This window comes from Parasteatoda tepidariorum, chromosome 7 (genome assembly GCF_982258835.1).
Source record: "Parasteatoda tepidariorum strain Cologne lab strain chromosome 7, Ptep-v5.0, whole genome shotgun sequence".
In the NCBI taxonomy this organism is placed as follows: Eukaryota; Metazoa; Arthropoda; class Arachnida; order Araneae; family Theridiidae; genus Parasteatoda; species Parasteatoda tepidariorum.
The window spans coordinates 18,523,333-18,537,532 of record NC_141761.1 but is presented as its reverse complement, the minus strand read 5'-3'; the positions used below and the strand labels follow the sequence as shown (position 1 = coordinate 18,537,532).

At 32.8% G+C, this 14,200-nt stretch overlaps 1 protein-coding gene across 1 annotated transcript; it reads right to left on the bottom strand.

The window, feature by feature from the left end:
• Nucleotides 1-417: 417 nt before the first annotated feature.
• LOC107449232 (uncharacterized) lies at nucleotides 418-12,590 on the bottom strand. The gene is made up of 3 exons (XM_087167439.1): nucleotides 12,456-12,590; nucleotides 9,874-10,189; nucleotides 418-3,091 (listed from the first exon to the last, which is right to left on the bottom strand). Exons 2-3 carry the CDS (start codon nucleotides 10,185-10,187, stop codon nucleotides 2,776-2,778), a joined length of 630 nt encoding a protein of 209 aa, XP_087023565.1. The 5' UTR covers nucleotides 10,188-10,189; nucleotides 12,456-12,590; the 3' UTR covers nucleotides 418-2,775.
• Between the last annotated feature and the right edge of the window lie 1,610 nt (nucleotides 12,591-14,200).

Sequence of the window (14,200 nt, the reverse complement as noted above, 5' to 3'; positions counted from 1 at the left end):
TCTTAAATATGTGACTAGAAACATAGCTCGTGCCCTATAAATGAGCGATGACTTAAAATCCAATTTTAAAAAAAAGGAAGGAGGCAGATATGCACGGTTTACTATGTTGAACCTTCAGAAACCATTGATTTCATAACCTCCAAAGTTTAATGTTAGCTACAGAAGTCATAAGCAGATGGCGCTGATAATTGAGACAAATTGTAAAACATTTATTCGAAAAGCCAGCATTTGTTACAACATGTTGGCTGAGTTGAGGACAAATCAATTGATGCTCCAGCAAATATTTCTGTTGGAATGGCGTCATTGCTGTAAAAAATATTGTTTCGTTTTTTCCGACAGTAGTGCCACCTATAAACAAACTCTGAATAATTTTAAAAAGTTTGTAAGAATATATCAACTCGTTTCATTAAAAAAAAATGCAGCTAATTGTACATTTATTTCTATATCTTCTATTTTTTTAAAAAAATCGCCTGTTATTTTTAAGAAAATCAGTAGTAAATTTTTTAACTGATTTTCAAATAAACAACAAATATTTTTCAGGCGATAAAAATAACTTTTGAGAATATCAAAAATACATTTAAAATAAATTACTGAGTTCAGTGGCGTACGCAAGGGAGGGGTTTAGGGGTTTAAACAACCCCCTTGAGCTCAGACAAAATGGCAAAAATAAAAATTTTAGTAGAAATTATGCGAGCTATTATTTTTTAAGACTATATATTTTTATCTGCCTTATGCCTACTTTTTTTTTGTCACGGTATTTCTCAGAATACTGAAAAAACATTAACTATAATAGGGTTGTACTTTTGAAACCAAATTCACGTGATACTGTTACGGACTGGTTCCTTTCTGTCCTACCAGTATAGTTTTCGAGACTGGCTGTCATTCGCGAGCTCTTTACGCGATGATTCTGGAATCCTAGACGTTCTGTCGTCTTTGAGACAATTCGAGAATTTTGGAGATGCGGTGAAAAATTATATAAAAGGGTTAACGGAGTACAGTGGAGTTAGTTAGTCAGACTAAGAGTTATCTCTGCCGCTTGTCTTTCGGAGCTTGCCGCTAAATCTGTTTTGATTTATCTCAACAAAAAGTTCAGTCAATCGCCGTACCGTCCCGCAGTGGACTGATCGTTAAGACACGGTTCCCAGCAGATCACCGAAGTCAAGCATCACTGGCTACGGTAAGTGCGCGGGTGGGTGACCACTTGTATCAGCCTGTGTAGGGACTGAGGGTGTGCGGTATTGGTCCTCGTTAAACTGTTCTACAGTAAAGTGCTCGATTTCGCGTGCAGGTCGTCGTGCTACCGAAGCGGGGGTGCCATCCCCTCTGTGCAGAGGATCAAAATTGTGATGGTATGTCTTCGGATCATCCTCAGGGGTGTTTCCCAGACCGTCGCCAATAGCTCATCGTGCAACTCTAGTGCGACGTAAATTAACTACAACAATCGCCGAGCCCGTCGTCGCCACTATTTCGACTAGTGAAGAAATCAGTAACAATACCATTGGAGATACTGTGCTCATTGAAGTTATTCATTCCAGCTCGAAACTTTGAGATCATAGCATAGCGGATATTTCTGTACCAATCCATATATATTTGCTGTTCTTGGATCTTTAGGATGTCAAAACGCAAGAATTTAACAATTTTTAATTATTTTGCGAAAAAACCGCGACCTGAAATTAGTGAGGTGTACCATCTAGTACCAATGTAAGTTTTTCTGTCGTACAGAAATGTGATACTTCCGTTGAAGAAAACGTTTCTAGCATAACAAAATCTGATGAATGTGAAAGTGGCCCTCAAAGTGTTACTTCCCACCCATATGACATTGGACTTTTTTTTAGAAGATATTACATTATGTTCTTAAACTTAAAAAATCAAATCAAAATTTAACTAAACAATGCTGTCTAAATAAAAAGTCAAAATTGTCTAGCTGTCTAAATTAGGGAAATAATAGTGCTTTATTACAGACTCGAATTTATTTTAGTAGTTTCAGAAAATTATGAACACCCCCCTTGAAAAAATTCTGCGTACGCCACTGACTGAGTTCATATGCATTTCATGTCTCTTCAGAAACACATTAATCTATTTCATTGATCTTTAAATAAATGATAAATAACAATAATAGTGGGTAGAAAATGTTACCATTAAACGATTGATTGCGAAGTGTAAGCCAAGGAAATCAGAGAATTAAAATCCATTTCATGTTGTTGAAAAGCACTAAACTGTTTCACTGAGTTTTAAACAATTCATAACTACTTGCATCGAACGCTCACTATTGTTAGCAACTTTCAAACAGCATTTGATGAAAAATGTCAAAGAAATTTCGGAAATTCAATTCCATTTTATGCCAGAGAAACATATAAATTCCTTTTCATGATCTTCAGACAAAAGTATAGATTTTCATATCAGACGTTGAAAATAGTGGTTGATAGCTTTCAGCAGCCGCTGGTAAGGAATGTCGATGAAATCTGAAAATCCAATACCATTTCATCTCACACAAATCTCTTTCATTAATCATCAAATAAATTATAAACACTTGTATCATAAGTTGGAAATGATTCTTGATAACTCTCAGACGGCCATTGATGAAGAATGTCAATGAAATCAGAAAATCCAACACCATTTCATCGCACACAAATCTCTTTCATTGATCTTCAAATAAATTATAAACACTTGTATCATAAGTTGGAAATGATTCTTGATAACTCTCAGACGGCCATTGATGAAGAATGTCAATGAAATCAGAAAATCCAATACCATTTCATCGCACACAAATCTCTTTCATTGATCTTCAAATAAATTATAAATACTTGTATCATAAGTTGGAAATGGTTCTTGATAACTCTCAGACGGCCATTGATGAAGAATGTCAATGAAATCAGAAAAATCATCTCCATCTGATGTCAACTGCTGCCAGTCATAATCTGTACCGTTATCGGTATTAGAGAAAGCGGCTAAGTTCTCAGAATCACCAAGAAAAAGTTTAGATGCATATGATTCATTGATGTTAGGCCTTAATACTTGAAATAAATCTTCGAGAGGTCCGGCACCTATTGATGAGTTGCGGTATCCAGTACAGGAACTCGAGCAGTAGAATCTAAAAATGAAATATTACAGATATAAAAATTACAATTGGAAGATTCTACACATGATGTTTTAACCGGTTTTTCATAATACTGCTTGATGTGTTCTACCCTCCGAATATGGCAGGACCATCATAATCTGAGATAAATTGATCCTGACGTATAAACAAATATTTCCATATTAGTTGCGTTTTTAAAATATTCAAATGTTATACCTGTTTTCATCAATAAATACCAAACCTTGAGATTTCTTTTATTCATTCATTATAGTACTAAAAAAGATTTAATTTTAAGATGGCCATTTAATCCATGTCTTTTATATGTATAAAAGATATTTTTTTAAAAATTCACTTGCACTATTGCTACTAGAAAACGGTACTTCGTCGTTCCTTTTTTTTTTTTTTTTTTTTTAAGATAACCATTTCTACAAAGCAGCTAATTCTGAATCGTTACCTGATTTTCATTGATTTTCTTAGTTGGTTTCACTGTCAATTGTATTGATATATTTTGCTTTGGCTATAGTGATGTGGGAGAACTTTTTTTGTAAAACAGATAGATTGATCAATTATATGAAGAAAAAGAAACAGAGGTATTTGAATTAAAGAGATTCGGAGAAGCGAGGATCTTCCGTACTTTGATTGGCATTATTAAACAAACTTAATGAGATGGAAGGGAAGATTTATATATCAATTTTATTAACCAGTACAAAAAAATACATTAGGATATTTACATTTTTTAATGTACCATAAGTCATTATTTTTTAAGAGACTCATCTTTGACTGATATTAATAATCCCAAGAAACTGAAGAGGTAAGATTAAAAGCTTCAAAAATATATAAATTGGGTATATAATTCTTACCTGTACCTACAACAACGAGCACTATCTGCTGTGTTGGAAGCCATTTCATGTTTCATTGACCTGTGCTAAATTATTTTTTAAATTTTACAGTAGCTGAATATTTTTTTCACTTACTGCAGTACTTACTTTTGAAAAAAAAAATATAAGTAACAACATGTTTTCAATAAGATAAAATACCAAATTTTTAATAGAAGTAAATTCTTTCTGTCAGGTTAAAGAAAATGTATATTTCTTTTATTTCGGACCAGTGTCATTCGAATTGTACATTAAACCAGTACGTGCAACAGGTGTCTTGGAAAGCAATTAAGAACAAAAAGTATTCTTTGAGAAATTTGGCACTTACAACATGTACACATTTTTATGTGTTTAGTCTCTATTATCTATTAGTTTCAATATAAATCTTTATTGAAACTATAAGTGCTATATAAGCAGTCTATTTAGTTTCATTTTGATACCTTTAAATGGATGGTGTTTGCAACATAAATGTAAACAACAACTACAACAATCTCGGACTCTTAATTTCCTTTGCTTTCGGTTCGAAAGTGTACAGCTGCTTATTACAGCTTTTTCTGCGAGGCGATGTTTTCAAACAGATAATTTTGTTTTTAATAAAAGAAATAAGTTTTATAATTTCTGAGCCCAAATCTGCTGAATTTCGTAACATATCAATGATATTAAGTAGTTCTGATGAATTTGAAGTGAAAATTTGTTTGAATTATTTATAAATGCATTGTTAAAAAAGGTGACATAGTAGCTAGATTTAGAAATAACTCGCTTTTTTGGCAGTCTTGATTCAACCTCATTTTACTTGTTTATTACTGCTTGATCTTGTTGAAAGCCGTGCACTATCATATGCTAATGTTAGCATGTTGTTCGAGCAGCGAGATTAAGTTCATTTCACAAATTGTAATTTCGATTTAAATTTCGAAGTTTGTATATTGTTAAGAAGGTAAAAAGTGTTATATAACGGTTATTGTTTGTTGTTAAGAAGTGTTCTATAACGGTTCCATTTTATTGTTAGGAAGGTAAGAAGTGTTTTATAACGGTTCCTTTTTATTGTTAAGAAGGTAAGAAGTGTTATATAACGGTTATTTTTTGTTGTTAAGAAGTGTTTCATAACAGTTCTTTTTTATTGTTAAGAAGGTAAGAAGTGTTTTATAACGATTATTTTTTTCAAATGATGATTCTAATAACGATTCTTCCTTTAAACACAAATAATAAATCAGATAGCAAATACACGTCTATAAGAAATACTCCCAAGACAGTCTCAAAACACAATGATCACGTTGTGATTCAATGGCTTCAAAGCACGTCAAAAACAGTAACCCGGAAATATAGGCCGTCAAGAGCTTGCAGCGCACCCTAGTGTAGGAAACACCATCTATTATTATGTGTTATAATTTTTTATTCATATAGCTGATGGAAGTTTTGTTGAAAATGAGTCGTAATTGCAACTTCAATGTCTTATATCATTCCCCCCTCTGAATAAATCGGTCGAATTTTCGAACACCCAACATTCATTGTTACAACGCCTACATCTGAAGGGATGTGAAAGTAAAAAGATTCATACGTAACTCATTCAATACTGGAAACACTACTCCACAATATACCTCTGTTTTACATAATTAACTTCATAAACATTACATAATTAACTTTATATGTCACACTGTTGCCAAGCATATTTATCAGTTCGACTCACTATGAATTGTTCCTTTTTTTATTTTGGCAATGCATTAGTATAGTCTTAAGAAGCGCGTTTGTTTTGCTCCTACGACACGAGAAAAAGTATATACCATATTTTATTTTATAACCGTCGTTGAACAGCTGATCCAATTTTATGGATTTACGGCTACTAATGTTCAACTCCGTAGCCCTGTAATTTTGAACCCAATCCAGAAGACAAGGGAACTCCTGGATCGAGTATTGGGAGAAATTGCCTTCGTGGAGAATTTCTTGATGGAGCTAACCCGCATTTGCGTTGCATGGAGAGGAAGACCACGAGAGCCTCCCAAGGTTAGCCTGATGGCAAGGGGACTCTAACCCATGATCCGTCTACCACTGAGGATATTTCGCGTCATCACTGTGGTCGGTGCAAACCGGATGCGGAATTCGTATCGACCAGCCATCCGACCAGAATCCCGGTTCACCTCATTGGAAGGCGAACGCTCTATCCCCTGAGCCATCGCGGCTCAGTATATACCATACTGAAAAAAAGTTTTGTAAGAAAAAAAGAACAGCACCTAAGAAAATTATAACATAGCGCTTAAAGAATAGTAAGAAATCGTTACCGCCTCTGTTTTGGGTGTTCAACTTTACGCTACATTTTGTTTTGCTGCGGAAAAAGCATCAGACTTAGAGCATCGAAATTACTTTGGTGAGTAGAAAAATGTACATTGAGTACGATGGAATAAAAAAGATTCTATATTCAGTTGGTGAATTATTACTGTTAAACCTGCAGTAAAAAATGCCATGTGAACAGCTCTACAGACCCCAGTAATGCATTAAAAGTTTTAAATTTGACGCACTTATCGCAATTTTATTTTCAAAATAAATATTTTTTTTAAAAAAATTATTACAATTTCAAGTGCTTTTTTCTCGAGAGCTTTCTCTTTTTTGGTCCATTGTTGCAGAAAACTTTATCTCTTCCGAAATCTTCTTTTATAAGTTTTCTTGATGTTTAAAAAAATGAATAAATACAATAAAAGAAGAGAGTGAGTGATTTGATGTTGCCCCATATAAATCTTATCATTTGTATCGAATTTTTTTTTTAAATTATAAGAAGCTCGATAGAAATAAAAACTGTTTACAATTTGAACAGTTTCATATGATAAGGTAATCATTATATAGTGTCAATAAGTAAAATTACTTCTTATCAATGTGTTGCACATTCTGTATTTAATCTTTTTTTTCTTCTTTCCAAGTCCAATTGAATATTTTTCAAATCTACGTAGCTGTTCATATCGCTACGATTAACGTTTAACAAAATGTGTGCGTACGGGAAATTTAAATATTGATACACTTTATAAAAAAAATTACCTGTTTTATAGACATTTTTAAAAAAATTATGAGTGAGAAGCAATCGCTATTTATAATAAAAAATGATTTGGTTATAAATTACGCTAATTAACTATTAACAAGATTCTTATGATTTTTTTTCAATATCAAGCGAAAAATAAAACTTTCACATCACATAGCTGGCGAGCGTTAGTGAGCAGGGGGTGGTTGCTGTTGTTGTGCCTGAAGAATGCCTGTTTAGGCAGAGGGGGTACGATTGTTCTTGTTTTCCAGTGGCGCCATCTGTGGCCAAGAATTCGACTTATGCCACACCCGTTTATAGGGCGGACAAATTCATACATCCATTCATTCATCCACAGATCGTAATTTTGACCTGAACCAGAGAGCGATCGATCTCCAATCCAGTACCCCCGACGTATTGATTTGTTATGGGAACATGGAGGACTTTCGCGATTCGACAGATTTAACGTGCATCAGTCACTTTATAACACGGGGAGTCTTCGGCCGGCGGGTTTCAAAGCCACGAACTCTCGGACATGGGCCCAGCGCCCTACCGACCAGGCTATCCCGGCCAGCAGGGTGTGGTGTCTTCTAGTTAAATAATTAATTATACCTGAACTAGCATGGTGTCGCGCAATTGAAATAAAAACGCGTTTCCCGGAAAAACTTCCACTTGCATTGCTTTTTTTTTTTCTTTTTCCAATTGCAATGCATCATACATTTTAATTAAAAAAAATCGTACTCGTGTAATTATAAAGTTAAAAGTTTAATTCAATATGAAACTGCTTCGAAATAAAATGTAGTTACAAGATGTTCAAATATGTCTAAATGTTATAAGCTTTTTCTATTTAAAAAAAAGGGAGATTTCTCACTTTTACGTTAAATTCCGTAGGTAAGAATGAGGCAACTGCGCATGCTCAGATTTATTTTAGATGATACGTTTAAGTTATGTTGACGTGATTTTCACTACATAGACCAGGGGTTGCCAAACTTTTCTGATCATCGACCCCTACATAATTTTTCGAAATCTCCATCGACCCCCATAAAAGTAATTTTCTGCTAATTAAAATAAAACTCTATTAGATACTGTGTATGTACATTTATTTTATGATTTTGAACATTTATTAAAGTAATAGTACATAGTGTAACAATAGTTTTATGAAAAATATATTAATGTTGAAATATAAATACCTTAATATTTATGAAATAATAAGTAATTATAAGTAAGTAGAAATAATAAGCAAAGTAACTACGGATTTATTGCTTCTTAATCAATTCCTGGTGTTTTTTTTTTTTTTTTTTTTTTGCAAGGTTCGTTATATTGAGTTCAAAATTGGTCAATTTTAATCATAAATCCCCTCGAAACTCCACATTTAATTTATTTCTGTTCTTAGTTAAGATTGAATTTACCTGACTGAAACCGGCTTCAACCATATAGGAACTTGGAAATGCTATCATAAGTGGCCGAGCTATTTCGTAAAGTTTTACATATTTTTGCATTATATTTACATTTGTCCAAAATTTGCTTATTGCTAAATTTTTAAAAAGCGTCTTTGCTTCAAATCCCCATAATAATTCAGCAAGCTCATCTTGCAGGTTGATGTCCATGTTTTCAATTTGAGCAGAAAATGGCACAATAATCCAATCAGGGATGTCAATGTTTTCCAAATCAATAAAACGCAGTTTAAAATCGTCGCTCAATTTTTGAAGATTACCTGTATATATATATTTCCAAGTCTTCTTCTTTTATTTCTAATTGTCACATATCTGAAAAATACTGATAATCCTTCGACCAATTGACCCTTCCGGTTCGGATCGACCCCCAGGCTCGGATCAACCCCCGCTTATGTTAAATAGACCCCTGGGGGTCTATATAGACCACTTTGGTGACCTCTGACATAGACAAAGCTACAAGCACGCTCTTTATAGCTGTTAAATATTCTGTTTATGCCTTCGAACCAAAACTGGACAAAGAATGCGAATTAGGAGAAATGTATTGATGAAATTTAGAAATGAATCGCGTGATCTTACATTGGTTCCTTAAATAAAATAAAAATTTTTATTAGTTTTTGTTTAATATTATGGTTGTTTAATTGCACTAGTTCCATAAGAAACTGGATATATTTTCGTTATTTCAAAATTATAAATTATATTTATTTTAACTATACAATTTCGTTAAAAGAAGTTAAATAATCAACAGAAGTTCAATAATATTTTTTTAAAAATAATAATAATAATGATAAGCAACATTCTTTATCGCCTAATTCCTCAAAATCTATTATCTACCAAATTTTCTGCTCACAGATCCGCAGTTTCACCTTCAGTAAAGTCCCGCAGTGGACTGATTGTTAAGACACGGTTCCCAGCAGATCACCGAAGTCAAGCATCACTGGCTACGGTCAGTGTGCGGGTGGGTGACCACTTGGATCAGTCTACGTAGGCACCAAGGGCGCACGGTATTGGTCCTCGTTAAGCTGTTCTACCGTAAAGTGCTTTACTTCACGTGCAGGTCGTTGGGCTACCGAAGCGGGGATTCCATCCCCTCTGCAGAGGATCAAAATTGTGATGGCATGTCTTCGGATCATCCTCAGGGATGTTTCCCAGACCGTCGCCAATAGCCCATTGAGCAGCTCCAGTGCGACGTAAATAAAACTACAACAGCTCTAAAAAAATATAGTCTAAACCCAGTACAAATATAGTCTAACCCCAGTACAATGATATTCCTCTTCGTTAGCTTACGGATTTTTGAAAAAACTCTTATTTTCACTTGCGCAAGTTTGATATTTCTTCACTGGCGCATGCGCATTTCACCAGAACTGACGCATGTGCACTAGAAGTGCGCATAAGCAGTTATTTAAATCTTGCGTACGGAAACTAACGTAAATTTGCAAAATCTCCCTAATGTATTCAACTATTACTTACATTTTTTGTTCTGTCACAGTTTTTTTGAATTGCTGTGCTTGATTAGGTAACTCCACTTCTGCAGAGCTATTTGATGATTGTGCTACCAAATCTTTATAGTAAGACAATGATCCGGATGATGGTGTGAAAAAAACCTGATCGTAGATGTTATCGCAGTATCCTTCTTTCACAGCATTTCGTTTGAAATGAAAGCTTAACTCATCAGTAATACGGTTAAGAAATGATAATATGTTTATTGTCTCCAACCCGTCACGGTGTTGTGGCGTTGGTGAACTCACGGAAGATGCCGAAGTATCAGTAGAATCAACATGCATTGCTAGAAAAATAAATCAACCAATCAAAAAACTTGATTTTTTTTTTCTTTTTAAGTTTTGGGAAAAAAATTCTTTAATCTATAAGTCAACCTTTAAGGGGACTTTTCCCTCGCCTTCTGGATTTTAAGTTAAATTACTGATTTTAGTTTTCTTCATGACTTTTTTGTTATTAAAAAAACTCAAGCTGATACAGTATCATAAGACAATACTCTTCTTTTGAAAAAAGTTCACAAATAAAGGCGTTGCTTTAATAGATAATAAAAAACAGAACTTGATAACTTTTAAGAGCTCTGAAAAAAAAATTTCGAAAAAAAAATGATGCAATAAAATTATACGATGAATAATTTTGGATTAATACATTTCTTGAGAATTTTAAATGATTTTTGTACGTAGTGTTTGCGCGTTTTTATGAAGATTTTTTAATGTTTTCGGCGAATATAATTTTGTTTGATAAGCTAAAATAACTAAACATATATTTAGGCTTATATTCAAGCAATAAACTCCATAGTCTTGTAATTTTGAACTCAATCCAGAAGACAAGAGAACTTCGGGATCAAGTATTGGGAGACATTTGCCTTCGTGGTGGACTTTTTGATGGAACTAACCCACATTTACGTTACAAATAGAAGAAAATCATACAAACCTCCCACGACGCCTGATGTTAAGGGGACTGATCCGTCTACCACTGAGGATATTTTATGTCGGCACTGTGGTCAGTGCGAGCAGGGTGCGGAATTCGTATCGACCGGCTAACGCTGGGATTCGAACCCGGTTCACTTCATTGAAAGGAGAATGCTCTATCCTCTGAGCTACCACGGCTCAACAAATTCAATTTGGAGCAAACTGTCATCAAGTTTTATCTGCGTTTGCTACTCCAAAAAATGTTCAAAAACGATTCATAGGCGTGAGCTGAACATTAACACATAAATTATTTTAAATTTTTACATCAAAATTTAGCAGTTTCATACAAAAATAAACTTTTTTTTTAATTTAAAAAAATATATATCAACATAAAACTGATTTTAGTATTTTTCTATCGTGGTAAACTACTCTCACTTTTCTTCATAATTTAGGTTACCACTTTCCGGCCTTGAGCAACCAATCCACTCAGTGGATATGCAGCAATTTTTACTTTTAGCATTGAATCTAAATGACAAGAGAACACCTGACTAAAGATCCCAGTCATCTTCGGAAAAAAAAGTTTTCAGCGAAACTAATCAGCATTAACGCAAAATGGAATTCAAAACCACGAAACTCTCTCCTAGTTAGCCCGATGTCAATGGTACTCAGATCTGTCCTCACCAAAGCATAATTTCCATCTGCAGTGAAAGGCTGGCAGCAAAATAAAATTTAACCATCCCTCTCTGTGATTCTTTCATATACAGAATCCACTGAGGCATGCATAATTTTGTTGAAAACGTTCCCATTAGTTTTGCCAAATATTTAAGATATATATTGAATATTTCGGATTTAGCATTTAATATTTTAATTGTTTATCCATTTCCTTAATTGTTTTGACTTTTAATACTTGGAGTAAATAACTTTTTTAAAATTTTTAGTTAGTATATTTTATTACCAAAACTAATTAAGCATCATTGACGATAATAATAGTTTAGCGATTTCTCGCTTTTCTTAATCGGATTCCAATAATATTGCTTTTTGGAAATATATATATATAGAGAATTCTCGGTTGGTCCACTTTGAGAAGATATGGGAAATAAAATAGTGGGGATTCGGTTCAAAATAGTGCCATCAGCCCAACGAGAAATATAGTAGTAAACGTTACAAGATGAATTATAATTTATAAAATAAGCATTAAGTTTCTGAAAAAAAATCATGGTAATGCTATTCAATTATTTCATACATTCTATGCACCTGTATTTTAAAATACTAATCAAATTGTTTCAGTTTTCAGTAAAATAACTTCGGCAGATAGTACAGACTTTAAACACATAATTTATTTTATAATTTTACAAACGTATTTTGAAATTAACTTTTGAGTCTTATGGATATACTTCACTCTTTTTTAATTGAGTAGCTTTTGATTGGAATAATATGGGTTTGTGTCTTCAAAACTTTTTTGATCCAAGTGATTTCTATTTATATTATCTTAGAATAGAAGCTGAAATTCAAAGTAATATGCATTTAGTTGCAGTTCATAAATTTTGTTATAATTTATAGCTGCTTAATATTTAATTTCTGAATGTAATTCAAAATAGAAGAAAAATTGAAATCACATTTGAAAGAAAATAACCAAGAAATACATACCACAACGTTTCGTGACTAAAAAACCGAAAGATCAAAATCAATTTTCAAGAATTCTCCATAATAAGGATTTCCCCAAACATGTCACTAACTAAAACAGTTTTCTGAAAGCTTCATAAAAACGTTTACTCCACAAAGAAGACACGAAAAAAAAAATAGAGATGCATTTTAAGGTGTTATATTTGTGTTAGATAAGAATATGATATGAAGCAGGATGTTTCATGTTGTAAAAACATATTCAAATATTGATTTAATGCAGGAATATCAAACTCTATTCTTTACAACTTCAACAACAAAATTAATTATTGATACATCTAGATAACAACAAAGAGAGAAAAAAAAAAGAGTAACGGAAAAATAAAGTGAAATGTTTACACTAGTAACAGGCACAAAATAAAAAAGATTTTTGAGCATTTAAAACAAATATATGGTTACAGTTTAAATGCAATCTATTGGCATAACTGTAAATATTTAAATTAATTTCTGCAGACGATATTTCAGGGTACGAAATCATTCATAAAAAAATGTCTTACTAGGGTAAACCAACCAGTGAAGGAACACTACCCAGTGAAGGAACATTTCATATATATTGATTAAAAATAAGAATTTGAAAGTTTTTTTTAGATTGATTGGTAACAATAGCTTACTGCCAAACAATAGGAAGTCATCTAGCAATATTTTGGATTACCTGGTCAAATAGACTTCTCTGGAAATTTTTTTGAATCTGTTATTATCTCTGCAACACCTTGTTTCATTGAAAAAATTATAAGGTGAGTGTTTGTATTTACATGTTTGAAGTGGAATTAATTGCATGTAGTAGTCTTATTTTTCTCACTGTGAAAAAGAGAATTCAAAATATAGTTATTGAAGTTACGTTTTATTTTTTTTAAAGCACCATAGCATAATCAAGTACTGAGATAAGGGGGTGTTCCTTCACTGGATCACCAAACGATGAAAAACCAGTGAAGGAACAAATGTTTCTTTACTGGGTTCATTTCCCAGTTAATGAAAATAAAAGAAATTTTTTAATTTTCTTGTACTTTTAGTCATATTATACATCAAAATTCTGTTTAAAAGACAAAAAGCAACTTCTAACCAGTGAAGAAACAGGCATGTTCCTTCACTGGGAATACTTCCAGTGAATGAACAGTAATGTGTGAAATATGATTTTACGTGACTCTAGGATAAGTAATTCTGCTATATAGTGAACAACCAAAATTTTGTTAAAAGTTGTATGAATAATTCCTGAAATAATTTCAGTTCAAAATGTTAATTTAATAGCTGAATTTATGAAAAAATTATAATTTATATTTATTAATGGGGTGTGTAGTTACATCAAATGTTAGGCAACTTAATAAACTATGTTTACAAATCGAAAACTAATTAAATATAATCATAAAAATTTGAATAGAAAATTTTTTCGCTGGCTTTTCCACCAAGAACTCCTAACAAGCTATCATTATAGGATAGCAACGTGATTATATAATTTATAAAAACGGCTTTACAATGTTACAATTTAGAAGTAAGCTCCTCAACAAAAAACAGAGTTAAACAGAAACGATGCTCAATTTCTTCAGAAGCTTGAGAGGAAAATCCCTCAAGATATGTTGCAAATTTTTAACGCAGCATTGACTGAAGAGTCTAATATCGAAAATATCCAAGAGCCTGTACTTTTTTCAATATGGAAGAAGTACGTATTAAAAGAAGACCACTTGGTTAAGTCAAACTTAGGAACTGAAGCTAGTATT